Source organism: Arachis stenosperma, chromosome 1 (assembly GCF_014773155.1).
Source record: "Arachis stenosperma cultivar V10309 chromosome 1, arast.V10309.gnm1.PFL2, whole genome shotgun sequence".
Classification (NCBI taxonomy): Eukaryota; Viridiplantae; Streptophyta; class Magnoliopsida; order Fabales; family Fabaceae; genus Arachis; species Arachis stenosperma.
In genome coordinates this window covers 7942260-7963822 of record NC_080377.1, presented here as the reverse complement: position 1 = coordinate 7963822, position 21563 = coordinate 7942260, and the positions used below count along the sequence as shown (strand labels likewise).

The window sequence follows — 21563 nt, the reverse complement described above, 5'->3', positions numbered from 1 at the left end:
CACTTCAAGTCTAATAATATATAGTGACTTCTAAACCCATGTCCAAGAAATCAAAATTTGACAATCAATGGAAAGTCCAAATCTAAAATATTCTAACACATAATTTCTTAGAGTAAAAAAGAAAAGAAAAAAAAAAGCTTGTGTCTCATTAAATTGTAGCAGTACTTTTTCATTCTATTCATAACTTGAGTTGAAAGTTAATATACATAGAACCAAGTGCCAAATACTCGGAACATTCAAAATGAAGGACCCAAGTGCCAATTGCCAAATACTCTTAGCTTAAACTTTTAAATGAAGTTATCTAAGACTAAGAGACATCTCTACGAGGAATGTGTTTCTACCATATAATATATAAGAGCACGAAATTTACTTGCTTTGTTAATTATCAAACGAAGCATCGTTAACATCTATCACTCATCTACCATTCTCGTTAAAAAACAAAATTTTCAAATTTAGCTCTTTTAGTTTTTTTTTTTTTTTTTTAGCAATTGTACTAGACAAAGACATTATAAAAATCTCTAGTTCTTTGAATAATTTTGTTTGTCATTGTATCTAAGGCAATGTTACAAGATTGTAAATGCTCAGGAAAAATTCATTAATAAGTTAGATTAAGAGATTCAAACTCTTATTCTACGAGAAATTTATTGCTCCCCATTTCAAGATAGCCATGCCTTATGTCTAAGGGCAGTGGGAGTAGGGTGGTTTATTTTCCAAAAATAATAATAATAATAATCTAAAACAAATAACATGCAACTACTTAAAAGAGGAAAAGAGATTTTTTGTAGTGACTTAAAAAAAACAATTAAGAAAGAAAAAATAAACAGGAGGAAACTGCTTAAAAAAGACAGTCCTTATGAATACTACTCTTAAACTCATTCCAAGGCAATGGAAATTTCACCTGGGGAGAAAGGGTCCTCATTGCAGTCTTTGCCATGATGTCTACTACTATATTTGCATCTCTCAAGATTAATCGGAGATTAGCACGCCATTTCCAAGACATGATATCTCGGATTTTGAACACCAAAGAATCAATCAACGCAGAACAATCCTGTAAATTATTGATAATAGTAAAAGCCTCCACACAGTCTGTCTCACATATAATGTCTCTTTGTCTCGAGTCCCGCGCTAAAAGAAAGCCTTTCCAATAGCAAACAACTCTCCTTACAAAATGCTATGACTCTCAATTGTTCCCAAACAGCCTCGTTGCCACCTTTCCTTCCAATCTCTGCTAACACAAGCAAAACTAACTCGAGCACCATTGTCAGGATAGCTAGCATCACAATTAATCTTAAAGGTACCCACTGAGGGGAGAATCCAAGAGCTACTAATGGTGGAGGGGATAGACAATCGTTGCAACTCAAAAATATTTCGGAGCTCTTTTTCCAAGGACAAAGCGATACCAATCACCTTGTCTGTGGTCCAATGCTCGTGAGGATGAAAGATTTCGTTATTCCTCGAACGCCAAATCCATCAGAGATCAGAAAAGAATCTAAAGGGACGCTGTTTTCTATTATGTAAGAACCAACTCATCAAATCCACTGGTTGATCAGAGATCCCTAAAGCTTGCCAAACAAGTTGGGCTTTTGGACAATCCCGAATACAATGTAAAACCGATTCTCGACCTGAGAAACATCGTGGACAGCTATCCGTGTGCGAAATGCCCCTCCTAAAACGAAATGCAGCAGTAGGAAGAGCCTCCCAAAGACATAGCCAGGCAAAAAATTTGTGCTTTTCCGAAACATGTTGACACTAAAGCCAAAGCCAATTACACCTATCCTCCCAACTAAACATCTTCTTACTGAGCCACAAATAACCACTACGAGCATCATAAACCTTTGAAGACGCACCAATCCAACACCAACCGACCTCTGAACTAGCTTGAACATCTGGGTTGTAAGAGTTAATGTTGCTCTGCAGAGACTGATGCAGAGGAGAATATATATTCTCAAGGTTCCACTGTCCAAATGACCAAAGATCCAAGATCCTGAAATCTGAATCAGAAATGTGAACATAATCCATCTCCTGACACAGTCGCCCATCTCTTCTCCATTTGGAAAACCAAAAGTTCTATTCCAAATCCCCAATGCACCAAATAAAACCTTCCTTCAGAATATCCCAAGCTCGACATATACTCTTCCAAACATAAGATCCTCTTCCTCGAGACTGACTAAAACAATCATTTTAGAAGAATAGTATTTCTCCGTCAACAGTTGAACCCATAACTTGTTAGGATGGTGAAAAAGTTACCAAACTAGCTTTTCAAGAAGAACAATATTAACACAAAAAGGATCTCTAATTCTCAGACCTCCAAACTTCTTAGGGGTGACCAACACTTTCTAGTTAACTAGATTCAGGCCTCTACCGTCAGCTTGACCCTTCCATAAAAAATTTCGCATCATGGATTCTATCTTATTAGTTACCCCTTTAGGGAAGAGAGATATCTGCATGCGATAAGTAGGAATCGTAGTCACTACCGAATTGAGCAAACAGAGTCTATCCGCCTTATTAAGCAATCTCTCTTTTCAGCTGGCTAGCCTTTTTCGAATCTTGTCTTGAACATCGTTGAAAATTGCGCGTGTTACCCGAGAGTAATTAAGGTTTTCACCCCTAAATACTTGCCCAAATTCTGAACAAATCTTATGGAAAATACTCTGATAAAAATCTCTTTTCTTGTCGCTGAAACATTTCTAGAGCATAGCGTTTTAAATTTTTTCACATTAATCTTCATCTTGTAAAATACACTTTTTCCTTAGATTCCTGAAAAGAGGAAGAGAGATGTGTTAGTTTATATGGATATACTATAAAATACACTTTTTCTTTATATCGTAATCATATTAATTTATGAAAAATGTTTGAAAATTTATATTTTTTATTAATATTAGTTAATATATATTTTCGATTAATATTTTATTTTTGAAAAAGTATAAGTAAACAATTTTTAATCAATTAACTTTAAACAACTACAATTAATAATTATTCATTTTATATTTTAAAAAAATAAAATTTAAATAATCACTAATTAATGACAATTAATTAATATAGAGTACAATTCAAAAATATTTATTGACTTATTATTGACTTAGGTTGTAGTTGATTCTTTAAATTTTTATTTTACATCATTAGATTTTAGTATTCAGAATCTTGAGTTAGTCAAGCGTTAATTATAAAATAATAAATTTGTTAGTCATATAATATTATTCATAATTTAATTTGTTACACGTAAAGACTCTAATATTAAAAATGTTAAAATAATATATTATAAGAATATTTTCTCCCCTACAGTGAAAAACTTTGTAATATAACTACTGTATGCTACACTCCAAGATCTGCTTACCTTCCTAATAATCAAGGTGTCACTACCCAATTCCTCTTCGGTCATTGACAATGCAACTTCTTCCAATCCCACTTCTGAAGTTGGAATAATTGTAATAATGATTCCAATTTCACATTGAATGGATAAGATCAAAGTACATGCATTTGCACACAATAATAAGCTCTAATCTACCTATATATAGAGAGATGAAGCAATAATATTAAGCATACCAATCTAATAATCTCTCTCAACACATAGCTTTCACATTCTTTCATGGCAAATAACAATGCAACTACACTCTCACTTGAGATGAAGGATGTTGTGATCATCAAACCTTCCAAACCAACACCTTCTTGTGTTCTTCCTCTATCAAGCATTGACAACAATCCTGAGCTCAACGTTCTCTGTCACATCATTTATGCATACCAAGCAAATCTTGATGACCCAAAAGGCCAATTACTATTAGATCCTTGTCATGTGATAAAACAAGGCATTTCAAAGGCTTTGGTTTACTATTACCCTCTTGCAGGGAAGATAATAACAAATAATGGTGGTGATGGAAGACTTGGAATCAAGTGCAATAATAATGCTGATGATGGAGTTCCATTCTTGGAGGCAAATGCTAATTGTGAGCTCTCTTCTCTTCACTATCTTGAAGGGATTGATGTTCCAACAGCACAGAAATTGGTGTTTGATTATGACAAACCTTCTCTTCATCATGATCAAACTAGTCAACATCCCTTGGTTTTCAAGGTGACTAAACAATCATGCATGCATACTTTAAAATTGGTGATATACACGTATTAAAACCCAACCTTATACATCAATACTCCTATACATATCTCCATAGTTTTTTTTTAATTTAATTTTGATTCACTGATACAATATAAATAACTTTATGCTGTCATTTAATTAGATTTTTATATTTAGATAATTTTTTTAATTATTAGTAAGTTTGAAAATTAATTATTTTTATTAATATGACAACATATAATTAAATGACCGTGTAAAATTTTTTATACTACCATTGTATGATTTTTCTTTTGTTAAGATAATATTTGATATGCTAAAAGTTTTATTATTTGAAGAAGATAAGATAAATAATTTTATTGTCTGATGTTATTATTTATTTTTCTGTTAACAATATATATTTTTTTAAAATTATTAATATTTCTTTTATTATATAATTATGGCATGTTATGTAATACATATTGTCCTGTATTTTTCTTATGGTATTGTATAGTATTAATACTTATACATGTATATGTGCGATATAGGTAACAAAGTTTCTTTGTGGCGGTTTCACAATTGGAATGGGATTGTCACATGCTGTTTGTGACGGTTTTGGTGCGTCGCAATTCTTTAAAGCTGTTGCTGAACTTGCAAGTGGGAAAAGTGAGCCTTCTGTGAAACCTGTGTGGGAGAGGGAGAGATTAATCGGAACAGTTCTCAAGCAGCCACTGAAATTTCCGTTAGATAAAACTTCAATGGCAGTTTCACCATTTTGGCCATCTAATGAGCTTTCACATGAATGCTTTCACTTCAAGGGTGAGAGCCTATGATTTATAAACACTTCGTTTTACTCACTATATTTATATCATATGTATCTGTATAAAATCAATCATACTATAAAAAAATCAACCACCTATATATGTTGAAATACAAAATACATATTGAAAATAAGTTAAACAACACGTATATTTATTTTGTGCTTGTATTTGTATTATGGAATAGGTGAGAGCATAAAGAGACTTAAAATGGAGTTGATGAAGGAAAAAGGTGATGATAATAATGGTAAGGAAATCTTCACAACACTTGAAGCACTTGGTGCCTATGTTTGGAGATCAAAGGTTAGAGCCATGGAATTGAGTAGTGATGGGAAGACTTTGTTGTGTTTAGCAGTTGGTGTGAGGCACCTATTGGATCCACCTTTGCCAGAAGGGTATTATGGGAATGCTTTTGTGAATTCAAATGTGGTCTTAACAGTGAAAGAACTTAATAAGAAACCACTCTCAGAGGTTGTGAAGCTCATTAAAGAAAGCAAAAAACAACCTTGTAATATGGAATACATAAGAAGCAACATCAATATGTTGGAGACAATGAGGAAATGTAACATTAAGATTGGAGGTTTAGGTGCATCAATGGTATTAACAGATTGGAGGCAATTGGAATTGTTGGATGAAGTGGATTTTGGATGGAAAGCTTCGGTTAATATGATACCTCTCCCTTGGAACATGTTTGGCTATGTGGATTTGACCCTTTTCTTGCCTCCTAGTAACTTTGATCCTTCAATGAAAGGAGGTGTTAGAGTTTATGTTTCCCTTCCCAAAGCTTCCATGCCCAAGTTCAAGGAGGAGATGGAGGCTCTCAAGATTATGAAAGATGAGGAAAGCAAGGTTCTCAAACTCTCGAATTTACAAGTTTAAGTCCTGAAATTTAGTTCACAAGTTTACAAGTTCAAATGTTCAAGTAAACTCTCCAGTTTGATTATCCTATATGATAATAGCTCCAAACTAGAATGATATGGCAGACCAAGAAATTTTCAAATTTGTTTCTTCTTTGTTTGTAGTCCTTTGATGTGCACCTTTGTTCCAATCTTGAGTTGTGTGTGCTGTAAGCTATGAAGCCACTATAAGTACTTTCTTATACTTCGCCTCTTGATTCTCTAACAAATAATGCAATAAATCACAAATTATATGTGAAATAAACATATTTTGTATTAGTTCATTGTTGAAATATTGAGGACAGGAAATGGTGATTAGTTGGGTTTCTTGCACATAATTATTTGTATCTTTAAACAGAAAATGAACTTGCAAGCTGAATTATGTGCCATGATGGCTTTTAACTCTCAACTCTCAACCTTGTACGCCAGCAATGCCTTTCCCCTTGTCCATGACATGGTCAAGGAATCTTTTGCCTTCATTCATTAGCAATCATAGGCATATATGTTGTTCCGGCAATGTTATACACTTTTGTCCAAAAATTTACTCTTCTAGGCAATCAAACAAGCATATTCATCATTTAAGAGAACAATATATCATAGTAAATATAAAACTCAAACAAAATATTTCTAATTTTAAAACTACAAGTTGCAAATTAATATACATAGTAGTACACTGCCTTTTTTCCTGTGCGACAGAAACATAAAACAACCTGATACACAGACCACCTAAGGAATCAGCAAGCAGGACGGTGAAGAACCAGTGGTACATTCGATTGGACAACGATTCTTAATGCTAATTTAACAGATTTAAGTGGATCATGTAATTAGTAAACCCACTGTTTCCTATGATGAATAACTCAGGATAATTGTAAACATCAAAATTTTCTCTTATTAACTAACAGTCTGAATCCATCAAATTGGATAAAAAATTAATGCATTTGTTGTCTATGATGTCATGTGAGGAAGTAACCCTCGCATCTCTGTTCCATTTCCATTGGTTAGGAAGTAAATCTTCTTCCAATTTTCTTCGGAAAATACTTCATGGCGAATAAGCCTTTGCCTGTCAGAAATGAAAACAGAATAAGCTCAAAATCCAAAACAGAAGTTCGAGCTCTGTGGTTCATTGGCACTCAAGTCTCAGCCATGACAAAGCAAAATGCAACTGTGTTTCTCACAAAGATGTAAGGTAGAATATTGCCAACATTAACTTGCTTGCAAGAATAGAGACAGTGAAAGTACCTCAAATAATAATGGCAAACAGTCTCAGCTTCCTCCAAACTGTATCGAGGAAACATAACACGGGCATCTACCGGAACATCAGGCAAGTCTTTTCGAAGCTTTCCTACAGCTGTTGAGTGAGAGAAAGCCCCTACCATCATATCATCATGCATCATTGACCTAAATGCATTCACCTACAACAGTAAGACGGAAGCATTGATTAATTGCACATAATCCTAACTGCTGGCAAGCAAATAAAGGAAGATCTTTTTCGATGCCAGACATTAGAGTTCTCTTAGAGTAAACTGTAATTTCTAACCATGAAATTTTAAAATGATGTCAAATTTAACAATGAATGCTCGAAACTAATTTGTATCCATGAAAGATGGTTTCTAAGTAATAAAAGTACTCTAACATTAATTTTATTCATGTGTAGAATTGTTAATATTCCAAACTTTCATGGGTAGAAATGATAGTTTTTCATTTTTTATGAGTATAAAGTTAGTTTCATTTATTCAAGGATAGATTTATCAACATTCTGAACTTTCATAGACAAAAATAGTAGTTTACTCTCTCTCTTAACTCTTAGTCTCCCCCTCCCCCCCCCCCCCCCCCCCCCCCCCCCCCCCCCCCCCCCCCCCCCCCCCCGCGATAAAGATAGCCAACATTCTCAAAGAAGTAACTATAAACCAACAAGATAAGCATGCAGATAAAATGTAGTATATGAGCATGTTTTCAGAAGCAGAGGCAGATATATTACCCATAAAGGGATCTACTGCTAATATTGTTGCAAAATATATGGCAGCATCACACTAACCATTGTAAGTTCTCTGGCATGTATTGGTCGACAAGAACGAATTGTGACTGGCTCCTCGTACTCACTGAATGTAAACCAGTTATTATACTGGAGACAGCAACCACAGCAAATAAGATACCAAAAATAGTGCATAACACAACTTTGAAAACAAACAATTTCAAGGCATATGTTTCTCACTTGATCAATTGCAATAAGTACAGGCATGTCTTTCACAAGTGATAACTCTTTCCTCAAACGAACAACAACTCCAACAGCTGCATGTGTTTCTTCAATTCCAGTCTTCACTAGCTCGTATAACATTGTTCCTTCAGAAACTGCCAAGGAATCAACATCTTTCAACCATCCAACACCAGCACCTTCACCTAATGGGATTGGATCAAATATTTGGCATGGCAGTCGCTTTAAGTAGGATTCATTGTACTTCAAAAAATCCTGGAAACAAATGACTCATAAATTTAAAATAACACAAAATATGATGCCATGACACCCTGACAACAAAATACTATGTGCGGTAATATTTTCCATTAATAAATACTGAGCTAGTTTTGATGAGGCCATGAGCTTCATAAAAAAACATCTTTTTCAAATGATCTTTTGAAAAAGGTAAAATTTAAGTTTGACAGAACGTAACATTTTAACCAGTTGTTAATCCTTAACCAGCTTGTTTATAATTTACAAAGATATTTTATACTTAAGAAGCTTGAAGTTATAGATTCCAAAAAATGCAATTTTTATACCATGCAAAAGATTGTAAAAAGGTACCTTTTAAGGTGTAAATAATTATCCTTTTTATTCAAAAGAGCATTGATCTCAATTTAAGATAACAAGTTCCTCTCTTCCTTCTATCTCAATTTATTTTATTATTTTTTTTCTTTGAATTTATACCTGTTCGGAATGGTATTAAAATTTCCAGAAATGGAAGCTGTGGTTTCAACTTTTTTCTTCTATAAAAATTCTCCAGAAATTATCGTAACGCTGAATAAGTATAGGGGATATTCTCAGCTAGAGCAAATATTTAGTTAAAGAAAGTATCATAAAAGGATATATTCTTATCATATGTGCAAATCCTAAAGGAGGGGTAACTTAAATGCTGTCAAAATATTTTGGACAAGAGAAGGCGATAACTCGTAAAAGAAAGAAAGTTGCCGCATACAAATACATCCCTGAGAAATGGCAATCTATAGAGTGATTTGGATAATGCAAAAAGTTGCTCAGTTCCTAAGCAACAGTGAAGCCATTTGTAAATTGATCTATTGTTGATTTGTTAATATACTAGTCAATAAAATACACATGCTGTTTCCTTCTTTTCCCTTCTGTTTAACATATTAACAAATGGAATTGCCAATGAAGAGTACCTCTGGGATATTATTCAATTTAACAAGCAAGAAATTAGCATACTTGCCTCGAGGACCTTTGCAGCCTGTATAGGAGTATCCCACAGACCAGTTAGCGGGTGCCTATAGAAAAATCCTCCATGAGTCCATGCCTTGCCTCTAGGGACATAGAAAACCAGCCAACCTTCTTCCCTAGCCCAATGCACAAGCATTGCAAGTGCAATGCTCTTTCCACAGCTAACCGGACCATCTAACACAACTTGCTTCCTAACTTTAACACCTAAAAAAAGAAACAGACTCGCAAATCACACTGAACCTCACTTTAAAAATGAATCATCAGACACCAGAAATCACCCAAATCTATGTCGACCTAAAAATAACCAAGCATATCTATTGGTTCTAACCCAACTTGCTTCCTCACTACAATACTAGACGGAACCAAAAGAGAGGGTGGGGGAATCAAGCCAAAGACACATCACCATCAGCCTCAAATATGCATATTAATAATAATCTTTATTATATATCCATATACATATAAATATATTACATATAAGAAAGAGAATTGGGTTCAATAACTACCTTTTGGTCTCTGTTAATTGTATTAAATCTTTTCTCAAGTCCATAAATACATTCAGTATAGTAACTATCCCTCTCATTTTTATCTCCAACAAAACTACTCCTATCTATCAAACTTTCAAAACATTAAATTTAATGTCTAATTATAACAATATCTACAAAAATTTAAAACTGCAGCTTCAATGGGAGCAGATTAGCAGTGTGGCAATCAAGCTTCTAGTAATAATAATAATAATAATTATAACCAAAAAACGAAAAATCACCCAAAATCAGAATCAACCATAGAAAAGCAAGCCAAATTCCATATATTAGGATCAAACACTTTCAGCTGATCAAGGAAACTTAAGTTAAATCCAAACACTAGTCACATTGAGTCTAAGGAAATGCATAATGAAGCACCCAGAAAAAACAAAACGTAGCAACTTTCAACATGATCTACACACCTTTAGCATTAGTAGACCACATTGGAGGATCAACAACACGCCGGAAGTTGTCGCGAAGATCGAGGAAGCTCTGGCGAACAAGCAAAGCTGTTCTCATGGACTCCTGGAACTCCGTCACCATTCCCATCGGTAACCCCTCCGGCAACACAGAGTTCAACCCCTCCTTCCTGAACCCAAAAAAAAAAAAAAATCAGTAATGCACATAAGATGTTCGAAGAAATGTCACAACGGAAGAAATGTCAGAAAGTACGTGAATTTGAAGTAGGTGGAAGCGTGTTGGCGAGCGAGGTGTGAGAGAGAAGGAGCGGAGGTAAAGAGGGGGCGGCCATTGGGGCCGACGTCAAGGGAAGGGTTCTTGTCATCTTCGGCGAGGAGGCGGAGGCGCTCCTGTCGATCGGAGACGGCCTGGCCGGCTATGGCAGCGGTGGCGGCGGCGCCGGGATTCCTGGGATCGGGTTTGAGAAAGTGAGCGGGCTTGGAAGAGTAACGGAAAGTAGGAGGCACGCGCCATGGCTGGATTTTGGAGTTTGTTGTTGCTGTGGCTCTCACAAGGGACCGCAACATTTCTTTCTCTTTCTCTGGTTTTGGGTTTTGGAATGGCAGAGAAGAGGGTAGCAAAGTTGGGAAATTGAGGAGTACTGTGGGGGTGTTATTGTACTTTCGTATTGTAAGGGAATACAAACTCAGATTTGGGCTGAAACTTTTTTTTTTTTGGACAGGAACTCAGTATTAAGTTGAAACTATTGGCTTGGGCTTTAGCCAGAGAGAATAATGTAATCTAGATAAATATTGTTTTTGTTTATCGAATATATATATATATACTTGATATTTTTGTGTGACATTGTATTGATTCATGCTTTATTTATAATAAAAAAAAAACTTATAAGACTTGCCTTTTCTCCAAGAATAAATAGAATATGAATCATCTACCAAAAAAAAAAAAATAGAATATGAATCAATATATTATTATTTGTAGAAATTAAAAAAGCATGAAGCACTGATAGAAGTTAGAAAGAACGATTCACGAAGCCAAATTGCCACAAAAACGGATCTTGTAACTGTTACCTCTTTCTACTTCACTCTGTCTCTCCTCTGCTACCAAATTTCTTACCTTACTCTCTTCTAATTTGTGTTTCAAACTCCACAACAAACACACAAGGTATATGCTTATGTTACTTATTTTGTTGTACTTTACAATTTCAATTCATTATTTTTTGGGTTATTCTTGCATTAAAATATTATATTTCTATATCTAACATCACTCTATCTTAGTGTATGAGAAACTACAGAATTAATCAACGTTTTTCAATCAAAAGCTTAGGTGATGATATTAAATTGCGATTGCAAATGTAATTTCACCACAATTATTTCAATTGAGGAAATTGTGATTTATTTTTACAAAAAATAAGTGTTACACTACAATTGCATTGTGTGGTAGTCATCTCCCAGATGGCAACCAACAAATTGTAACTGTAATTACGAGTCATTTAAAATCCTTTAGGTAAGTGATACCAGTTAATAGAAAATATTCGAACTCGCATTTTTGTTAAAAATGTTTTGAGTCTTTACCACTTTTGTCGATCTTGATCAAGACTAGCTCAAACCTGACCTATTGATTTTATAAATGGACTACATTAATTATTAGTGATATATAAATACCAACCTTTTGTGCATTAAATTTTCTTGCATGAGGAGATTGATTTCATGAGTTTCTAATTGGTCATAGAACTGTGTATCATAATTTAGGTCTTACAATGGCTGGAATATCATTGCTTTTGGATCTATGGAGGAAAAACCAAAATTTTAACACTGCAAGAAACTATCAATCTTCATGGTTCATCTCTGCATCTGCTACCACTGCCTCTTTTGCTCTAGGATCCGCTTTTGCTTCAAAGGACTTTTTTGGGTATGATCCTTCACCCTATGTATAGCTAGTTTATCTAATTTAATGTCTATATTTTATGCACAGTTATTTAGAATTTCTTTTGTAAAATGATGTTAAATTATTATGATTTTTATAATTTCATCAACTTTTTAAGTAAGTCTTTTAATTAAAAGAATTTGTCATTAAATGTTTATATTAGATACAAATTTTCAGTAGATTTCTTTTAATATATAGTTATCATTAAAAAAATGGATTTTTTTAATATATTTACTAATGAGAGTGAATATTCTTGAAATAGTTCTTTATTATTTTTAAAGGCAATTGTTAATAAGATCTTAATTGAAAGTTTTTATCTAATATAAAAATTTACCTACAAACTTTTAAATTGTAAAAATTTAATGAAAATTTTGATGAAATTTTAAAGATTTATACAGTAAATTAAATGGCATATCGATTAAGATTATAGAACAATAATATCAAAACAAATTGAAATTAAGAGTGTAAAAGGTAATGAAATTTCTAAAAAACCTAATTTTAAGGATAAATCCTAGCAAAATCTTTTAAATTTTTTTTCCATTTTCTATGAAAATCATTGTTCTGATTCACAGATTTTTTTATTTTTTTATTATTTTATAAGAAAAAATAATTATAACAACTATTATGTTGTGATAGCTTGCATAACTACTCATCCATTTAGATCTTTTATTTTCTAAGTGAATTATAGTAGCCAAATTAAACTTGGTAAGTTATTAAAGGGCTTCATCATATTATGTTTTAACATGATATAAAAAAAATTTTGAATTTTGCACTCTAAATTTAAATTTTGAGGATGCATACTAACATTGTAGCCACATTAATTTTAGTTTCAGGACACCATCAGTTATTGCTTATTGTGATGTTGGAGCAGCAACATCAGAAGATTATATTCCTACCAAACGAAGTGTACCTGAGAGATATTTTTACCATGATACTCTAAAATATACAACAGCAAAGAACTACAACATTGAACTTAAGCCTTTGTCTTCTGCTTTTGAATTGTGGACATTTGGATTGATTACCCTAAGGTCGTTCTTGATGTTCTATTTGCCACTTTTGGAGCCTCATGCAAAGATGGAACAAGACGATCATGACTATCTTCAAACAAATAATCAAAATACCATCTGTCGCAATCTTTCCGTCCCTTTTAAAAAGTCGATATGGCAAATTATCCGAGAGGTTAGAATACTTTTTTTTTCTGTATAAAAAAAATTAACTTTTATATAGTTAATATTAATTTTTTTAATTGTAAAATTATTTTTTAAATTTTTTTTGGAGAATTTAAAATTTAAAATTTAAAATTACGATTTTTATATTGAAATTAGTTGAAAAAAGTTGGTTTTTTAGTTAAACTCTTTTTACATTTCAGAACTTAAAATCTTATCAATTAATAAGTAAGAATGACCATATTACTAAAAATACGTAAATATTTGATAACAAAAAAAATTAACTAAAAACAGTACAAACTTGTCTTATTTAATATTAATTAATTATTATAATAATTGATAAATACTAAATAAGATAATTTCGAACCTTTTTTTGTTTTTCTAATATTGCCAATATATACGATGTCTTCTATTGCATTTATGTCTAGCTTTGTCAAGAAAATTTTTGCAAGATGGTTCAAAAGTTGATTTATTTTGAATTCTTCATCATCACACAGGTAACTGTCCTAACAACTAGACGCATTTTAGAAAGAGTCTCTTTCTATTATCTTTCTCGAAGAATGGCATGGAAGCTTCTTAAAGGTACAGTGTATATATTGTGCTTGTTCTTTCAAATTATTTCTAGATGATACTTCTTTTCTTTCAAAAATAAAATAAAATGTTCAACACATACACTTACATGCATTTTATTTATGTGTGATTTTCATGATCAGATGTTCCTGCATCAGCTACTCGCAAGGCTGCAAGAAAAATGCCAACTCTTGTCTACTTCCTCTCTGTGACCAGAACAACATTCAGAGGTTAAAGAGTTTAAGAATTAACTTTTTTCGACTAATATTAACTAATTTTTTAAAAATATTTTTTATTCTTAAATTTTAAATTATAAATTTTAAGTTCTCTAAAAAAAAATTAATAAAAAATATTAATATTAACTAATTAAACATTAATTTTCGGTATTTATTTAAGGTTAAATTAGGCCATGAACTATTTTTTTCTGGTAAAGTATATTTTTTGTTCTTAAAATTTGGCAAAAATTTTAAAAATATCCCTAAGTTTTAATTTTGTCCGAGAAGTTTTTTATTTGCATCAAATATATTCTTGACGGTTAAATTTTCAAAAAATTTAAGACTAATATAACAATAACGTATAAAATTATGCTTGATTTGATTGTGCTGAGAGTTGTTCTTATGAAATTGTTGTTGAATTATTCTTAAATTTTTTTAAAAATTAGCCGTTAATGGTATATTTGATGTAAATTGAAAATTTTTAGGACAAAATTGAAACAAAATAAAACTTAGGAGTATTTTTGAAACTTTTGTCAAACTTTTGGACAAAAAGTATATTTTATCCTTTTTTTTCTTAAACTAGTATATATTATAATGTTAAGGTTTAATTACTCTGTTGATCCCTATAATTTTACGAAATTTTCAATTAAGTCTCTATACTTTTTTTTTTCCTTTTAATTGAGTCTTTACAATAAATTTTATTTTTAATTGGTCCCTATACTTTCTTTTTCATTTATTTGGGTTCCTGTACCAATTTTCTTTTTTAATTGGATCTCTATATAATTAAACTAATTAGTGTTAAGAGGGACTTAATTGAAAAAAAATTGGTGCAGAAACCCAATTAAAAAAAATATATGAAGACCTAATTAAAAACTTTGAAAATTATAAGACCAATAGGATAATTAAATCTAATGATAATAGCACCAATTAGGTGACTAGTATATTATAATGTTTGATTAATTGAATTGTTTACTTAAATTATTATGTGCTAATAGTGTTTGTGAGTTTGTGGTAGGGTACATACTTGGAGTTGCAGCATCATGGATTGTCCAAGTAGGCAGCAAATTATGTCAATTTGGTATTTCTATGTGCCCATGCAAGAAAGTAAATGATAATAACATTGAAAAATGTGAGAAAATTAGACAAGTGAAGCAGAAGGTTTTTGTGGCAACAGTAAAGTGTAGTGCCTCTCTTGTTTTTGCCTCTATTGGGGCTGGAATTGGTGCTACCCTCTTTAAACCTTCAACTGGCCAGTGGATTGGTAAGATTATTATTATCAACACTAAAAGCATGCAATTCAATTAGAAAATCAATTTTCGCTAATATCAAATTAGTTTTTTTAATTTTTTTTATCTTAAATTTTAAATCCTAACCCTAATATAAATCTCTTGTCTATATATACTTATTCTTTTTGTAATTAATAAATGTATGTAAGTTAAATTAGCTATTTGAGTGTCTTATAAGAAATTAACTTAAATCATGTTAAACAACTCATTTGACTTGTATGCGAAAATTATTATTCTAAATTTCTTAAAACTAAAATAATTCACATGTGTTAATTCGAAAACCAAAAGCTTGGTTTGATAAAAAATTTTGAAGAGATATTTATACTTTTTAAAAATATAAGTATTTCGTTGTGTTTGATAAATAAAAAAGATGACGTATTTTTACTTACAATTTTTAAAAATTAAAGATATTTTTAAAAATATTTAAAATAAAACTTTTTAAAATTGTATTGTGTCCTTATTAAAATTAATAATCTAATATAATCTCATATATCAATAAATATCTAAATTTATTTTTATATTTATATTTATTATGATCTTTTTAAACTTTAAAAATTATTTTATAAAATATCATTATTATTGCTTGTACTTATTAAGAATTATTTTGGTAAAATATAATTACTACAACGTTTAAAATAATATTTTTTAAAAACTAACATTGATAAATTATTTTCGAAAAATAAAATTTTACTAACCCAAGCCTAATTATAACCCTAACATTCTCACATTACCACTTGTGAATTGAATTTCTTTGATTCATACAATGATGATTTTCTATTATTTTCCGTTTCCCCATAGTTTTAAATATGACCCCTTTTTTTTCAGGTTGTATTATTGGTGATTTAGCGGGTCCAGTTATTGTAGCAGTTTGTGCTGACAAAGTTTTTCACTTGAATCTCAATTAGTGTAGTCACCAAATATTCCTCAATTTATTTCTGCTTAGAATAAATTTTGTGCATCAGATAAAATTTATAGCATATGCTCCCCATATTTTATTAAAATTTTTACAATTAATTTCTTTGGCATTGTTGATGCTAATATTAGAGCACTTCTGTAGCATTCATGTAGACATGAATGACCTTGTTATTGTTTTCAATATACATTAATTCATTGTGTTTATTTATAAAATGATTAGAACTTAAAAAGTTAGTAACCAATAACTTATAAGAGACCTATAAGTTTAGAGTGAGAGGATGAACGACAACTTCATGTTTCTTATGAATTTCTCTATAATCTTGTTCAAATAACTCTATATTCGAACATTATCTTAATTAAATCTTTAACCCTTATTATGTTGTTATATATGCATTATTATTCCGCTTCAAAGACATAATGATAAGTGTCCTTTGATGAATACCAAAGGTCCCTTTGAATGTTTATTTAGATGTGAGTAGATAGTGTGTATACTCTTCAATGTTTCAAGTGTGACGCAATAATAATAATACTAGATAACGCATAATAACTTTCGGTAGCGCACTAGTCTAATTACAACAATGTGGAACATGATGATGTTTCCGGAACTATTAGTTAACTAATTAATCTAAACAATTATCAAGCTTGAAAGATATATAAGTAATTCAAAGTTTCAAACTATATATTTGGAGAGTTTCGTGAATTACCTAATTAATATGGTGACTAACAATTTAGATATTATTTAATTTAGAAAAATTGTGGTCACACTTTAATATGTAAATGTAAATTCATCTTCGGTATGTAGACACTTTCACATATACCTGGCCAGCTGGCCCCCTTTGTATATTAAAAAGACTTTAAAATGATGTTCATTTTTTCCTCATTAATTACAACACTCTCCAAAAAATTATAAAAATAACTTAAGTATTGTTATTCACTTGAATGTATTTGTCATTATTTATTTACACGTAATAATAGTATAATACTATTCACTTTAATTTATGCACATAACACCATTCATATATATAAACATTTTTTCAAATATGCATGCATGGTGCTGCTATTCTCTCATATATGTGTTGGTATTATTTTTTGAGAAACTTTTTGGGCAAGTAATTTTTAGTAGTTTTCCAATCTAGGTCGATTTTTTTTTGTTGCACGCATCGGAGAGATTCGAACTCTTAACACTTACTTAAATAAATTAGTAAACTAATTACTAAACCAACTCAACTTCATTATATGTGTTCGTATTATTTATTATTCTTCTATATATATGAGAACTATTCACAGGCTGCCAAGTGAATTATTATGAGACTCTGACTAAAAATCTATAGTTAACAGCGATAATATTAGTTGGGATTTATTTCGCTCAGATCTTGGCTAATAAAGGTGATATTAGTCCAATATCTAAGCCACATTTAGAAGATATGTTAATCTAATTTAGTACGAAAAAAGGAAACAGCTACTTGATAAAAATGTCTAATGTGTAATATTTGACTTTAGAATAGGAATTTTTTTATTTACATATTGAATTGTTTATTATGATTAAATATTTCAAACTAAAAATATATAAATTGTTTATCTCATATGAGTATGTACTCTTCATTTTTATGGGACTAGAACTGAAATTAAAAGACTGGAATTGAGTATTATATTTGATGATGAGAAATTAATAAAATAAAAATTTTAGTCTCGAAATATAAAATTTTAGTTCTTTCAGTACTTCTAAAAAATAAGGACACAGTGAATTAAAATTTTTAGAAACGAAGATTGAAATTTTTTAACTTTTTTATTTAAATATTTTTATTTAACTTTTTAAATTTTAAATTTATCTCTTAATCTTCATATTTATTTTAAACCAAACATAATATTAAGATATAACTCGGTCCAATACAATTTACACTAAATATAATATAAAAACTTAATTTAATCTTTATCTTTTAATTTTTATCTCCTAATCTTTATTTATCAATCTTAATCTCATTTCTAAACACAATCTCAATAAATATCAATAATTAAGTTAGCTCTTTTTTTCTCAAGGGTCGTCGTGCCATATGTTTTGCATTGAGTCATATATAATTCGACTATATATATATAAATTAAATTTTACTTTTATATATATATAAAAGAAATTTTCTGGGGTTGGGATATAATCTCATTTTCACTTTAAAAATTTCTATAAGAAAATCTTTATCCTCATTTCTATTTTTATGGATGATTTTTTTTTCGTCTTTGAGTATTTTCACAGATATTTAGGGTTATGGATCTCAATTGTCATCCCTAAATCTAACGTTGACGTTTATTAGTTAAAAGTTATTAGCTATTTTTTTAATAAATAAATAATATGAGGTCGCCTTATGTTAGTAAAAAAGTTATTAGCTATTTTAAAATAAATAAATAAATAAGTTACCTAATAAACGTTAGTAGCTCGTTGGGGCTTGCACTAGCTAGGTGCTTTGTGACATAAGTCCAATAATAATTAAACATAAATTCTTAAGAGTAGTGAATTAGGTGACAATAAGGAAGCTTCCTTTTTTGTTTTTTTTTTTAAATAAATAAATTAAATATTTTATTTACCGAAATACATCATTTAGAGAGCATCATTTTGTATCTTATTACATATCTTATTTACAATATAAATGAATTAATTATAAATATATCTTGTTTATACTCTAAATGAGATAAGAGATATACAAATTTTAAATAAATAAATTGTTTGCATCTATGATATATAAATGAGATAGGTAACGAAATTTAAAAACGTAAATAGTGTCCAAAATACCTATTTCAATAAATAAAATAATTAAAATATTTGTTTAAAAAAATAAAAATATTATTTATATACTAAAATCAGCTATCAATGTATTTGTATATAAATACATGTGTTGTTTAATTTATTTTTAATATGTATTTATATTTCAACATATATTTTATACTGATAATTAATTTTAATAGCTAATTTTAGTGTACATATAACATAGCTCTTAAAAAAAATCCTCTTTTTGGTTGTTAATGAAAGAAAAAAACAACTTCCCTTTTTGGTTTGGTTTTCATATTTACCACGAGTCATTTATTATAGAGACAAATTACTTAACATAATTAAAACCAAACACTTAAGACACACAAGTTGGACACTTATGCGAAAGCAAAATTTTGAATTTCGACAAACTTTAAAGAAGGTGACTATAATTTACTTCATATTTACTCCATCACTATATCATATATTATTGTGACAAACATTCTAGTTAAATAATAAAAATTGTATGTTCCCCTAATATGAAAATTGTTGGCTATATACTTCATCCTCAACTAACTATCAACTATCAACCTAATCATAACCACTAAATGACATTGCAAGAAGCTTAAAAAAATTTGGCAATACATCATGTGAAGCACAATACTCCAATCCAAAGAACTCACCACAATAATTTATACAAAATAATATAAACTATATATCATTTCTTAGTCCACAATAATTAATTATTTTCATAAGGAGTGGGTCCCTTGTCCATGCAAACCCCAAACATTTTCCATAGTGAATCTCACCTCCACCACTATATATAAGTATCCTCACATTCCCATTCTTCACTCACTTCCATTTTCCTCAAGTAACACTATATATAATTAACTCTTTTTCCCAAAATTACCCTTCGGAGCTGGCAAACTCAGAGTCATCAAAGGCATGCCTAGGGCAATTAGAGGAAAGAAACAAAAGAGTGGTGAGGGACTTCTACAAAGCCTTAACCTCCAAAGACACACAAACACTTTATGGCCTTGTGGCTCAAGACTTGGAGTGGTGGTTCCATGGACCACCATGCCATCGCCACCACTTGGTTCCATGGCTGACTGGATCCTCACCATCACCGCCGTCTTCGGTTCCTGATCTCGTCGTAGGGTTCGGCTCAGTTGTTGTGGCCGAAGGATACGACGAGACCAATTTAATCTGGTGGGTGCACGCATGGACCGTTAATGAAAATGGTGTCATCACTCAAGTTAGAGAATATGTGAACACTGCCCTAACCGTGACTCAACTTGGTGTTGCCACGTCACCATCACAGGCAGTGCAAAATGCCTCTAAATGCTTTAGCATTTGGAAAAGCACTCTTTCAGATGAGTCCGTACCTGGACTCATTCTAACAATTTAGTATTTTCAAATGTTTGTTGGCATTTGAATACTAATTCGATTAATGTCGAAAGCTTTTTATCACTGTATATGATGCATGTTAATAATGGAAAACCCTTGTTAGGTTTTCAGAACTTAACATATACTATGCTCTTTGCTGCCAGCATAGTGTCATGTTGAAAATGTATTGAGTCATATAGTAGCAAATTAAAAGAGTGAGTGAGTAGTGAGTGTGATCTAGTCAGTTGTTTTAATATCTTATCTTATATGTCCTGTTTGATTCTAGTTGTGGTCTTGTGGAAATTATGGCTGGTTATATATGCAATCACATTAATTAACCACGTCATATGCCACGTCCTATCATTTGTGGATGTAATGTCACCGTGCTTTGTTTAGTTTTATTAGCTTTTCTTAATTAATAAATTCCCATGTAAAAATATATGGTTGCCAACAATGGTACACATAAAGTGTGTGTGTTTTTTTTTTTAATTTTAACATTTAATTCGCCCATTAACCATTAGTAGTCACTTGTGAAAGTGGTAAATATTTTTTAATCCAATAAATTAATTTTTAAAAAATAAAAAATTTTATCATTTAAAATATTAGATAATTAATCTCTGATAAAATAAAATAATAAATTAATTTTTAATATTTTAAAAGTGATCAAACTAGTTCTTAATTCTTCTAGAAATTATTATAATTGAGAGATTAAATTGTCTAGAATTTGAAGAATAAAAGAAATTCATCCTGTATAAAAATTAATAGAGACCAATTTGTAGTATCATTCTTTTTCATATTTAAGTTGGAAGAATAAAAAAATAATTGTCAGAAGATCTCTGGCAATTTTGACGTCTCATTTCGAATTGAATTTAAAATTAGGTTTTCAATAATAAAAATAAAAACTCACAATTTTTTTTTCCAAAATTAATGATTTATTTCGTTTATTGGAATGAAACGAAAATAATCAAGGACGGGTCCAATTTTTGGACAGCCAAAAAACGAATCTAAAATAATTTTTTTTTTACAAGTCTTATTGGCATAAAATTATTACAACCTAATATTTATCGGAAATATTTGGTAAATGGTAACAAAAAAAAATTAATAAAAAACGGTCATAATTTGCTTTATTCAGTATTTAATTTGGACTATTTTTTTGTTTCTCTGGCATTACCCAATATTTATATCTTGTACGTATAATAATTTATTAGTCAATTATAAACTCTTAA

The 21563-nt window shown here is 30.5% G+C and overlaps 4 protein-coding genes across 4 annotated transcripts; 3 read left to right on the top strand and 1 right to left on the bottom strand.

The window, feature by feature from the left end:
• The first annotated feature begins 3550 nt into the window (after positions 1–3550).
• LOC130968201 (spermidine coumaroyl-CoA acyltransferase-like) lies at positions 3551–6035 on the top strand. Its single transcript, XM_057893367.1, has 3 exons — positions 3551–4066; positions 4591–4861; positions 5048–6035. The coding sequence occupies exons 1-3, from the start codon at positions 3587–3589 to the stop codon at positions 5737–5739; spliced, it is 1443 nt and encodes a 480-aa protein (XP_057749350.1). The 5' UTR covers positions 3551–3586; the 3' UTR covers positions 5740–6035.
• Positions 6036–6348: 313 nt separating this feature from the next.
• Positions 6349–10771, bottom strand: LOC130968208 (uncharacterized). The gene is made up of 7 exons (XM_057893379.1): positions 10395–10771; positions 10145–10311; positions 9194–9405; positions 7969–8223; positions 7792–7878; positions 6996–7168; positions 6349–6816 (listed from the first exon to the last, which is right to left on the bottom strand). Exons 1-7 carry the CDS (start codon positions 10706–10708, stop codon positions 6702–6704), a joined length of 1323 nt encoding a protein of 440 aa, XP_057749362.1. The 5' UTR covers positions 10709–10771; the 3' UTR covers positions 6349–6701.
• Positions 10772–11898: 1127 nt separating this feature from the next.
• Positions 11899–16207, top strand: LOC130974531 (uncharacterized). The gene is made up of 6 exons (XM_057899408.1): positions 11899–12050; positions 12899–13244; positions 13729–13813; positions 13945–14031; positions 15032–15277; positions 16128–16207. Exons 1-6 carry the CDS (start codon positions 11899–11901, stop codon positions 16205–16207), a joined length of 996 nt encoding a protein of 331 aa, XP_057755391.1.
• A 1482-nt stretch (positions 16208–17689) lies between these two features.
• Positions 17690–20791, top strand: LOC130974523 (uncharacterized). Its single transcript, XM_057899400.1, has 2 exons — positions 17690–17700; positions 19780–20791. Exons 1-2 carry the CDS (start codon positions 17690–17692, stop codon positions 20357–20359), a joined length of 591 nt encoding a protein of 196 aa, XP_057755383.1. The 3' UTR covers positions 20360–20791.
• Positions 20792–21563: the final 772 nt, after the last annotated feature.

Coding starts and splice junctions, on each gene's coding strand:
- LOC130968208 (XM_057893379.1), bottom strand. CDS start 10,708: ATGTTGCGGTCCCTTGTGAGAGCCACAGCAACAACAAACTCCAAAATC. Junction 9,406..10,144: donor GTGGTCTACTAATGCTAAAG/GTGTGTAGATCA, acceptor TTCTTTTTTTAG/GTGTTAAAGTTAGGAAGCAA. Junction 6,817..6,995: donor GTTTGCCATTATTATTTGAG/GTACTTTCACTG, acceptor CATTTCTGACAG/GCAAAGGCTTATTCGCCATG.
- LOC130968201 (XM_057893367.1), top strand. CDS start 3,587: ATGGCAAATAACAATGCAACTACACTCTCACTTGAGATGAAGGATGTT. Junction 4,067..4,590: donor AACATCCCTTGGTTTTCAAG/GTGACTAAACAA, acceptor TGTGCGATATAG/GTAACAAAGTTTCTTTGTGG. Junction 4,862..5,047: donor TGAATGCTTTCACTTCAAGG/GTGAGAGCCTAT, acceptor ATTATGGAATAG/GTGAGAGCATAAAGAGACTT.
- LOC130974531 (XM_057899408.1), top strand. CDS start 11,899: ATGGCTGGAATATCATTGCTTTTGGATCTATGGAGGAAAAACCAAAAT. Junction 12,051..12,898: donor GCTTCAAAGGACTTTTTTGG/GTATGATCCTTC, acceptor TTTTAGTTTCAG/GACACCATCAGTTATTGCTT. Junction 13,814..13,944: donor GGCATGGAAGCTTCTTAAAG/GTACAGTGTATA, acceptor TTTCATGATCAG/ATGTTCCTGCATCAGCTACT.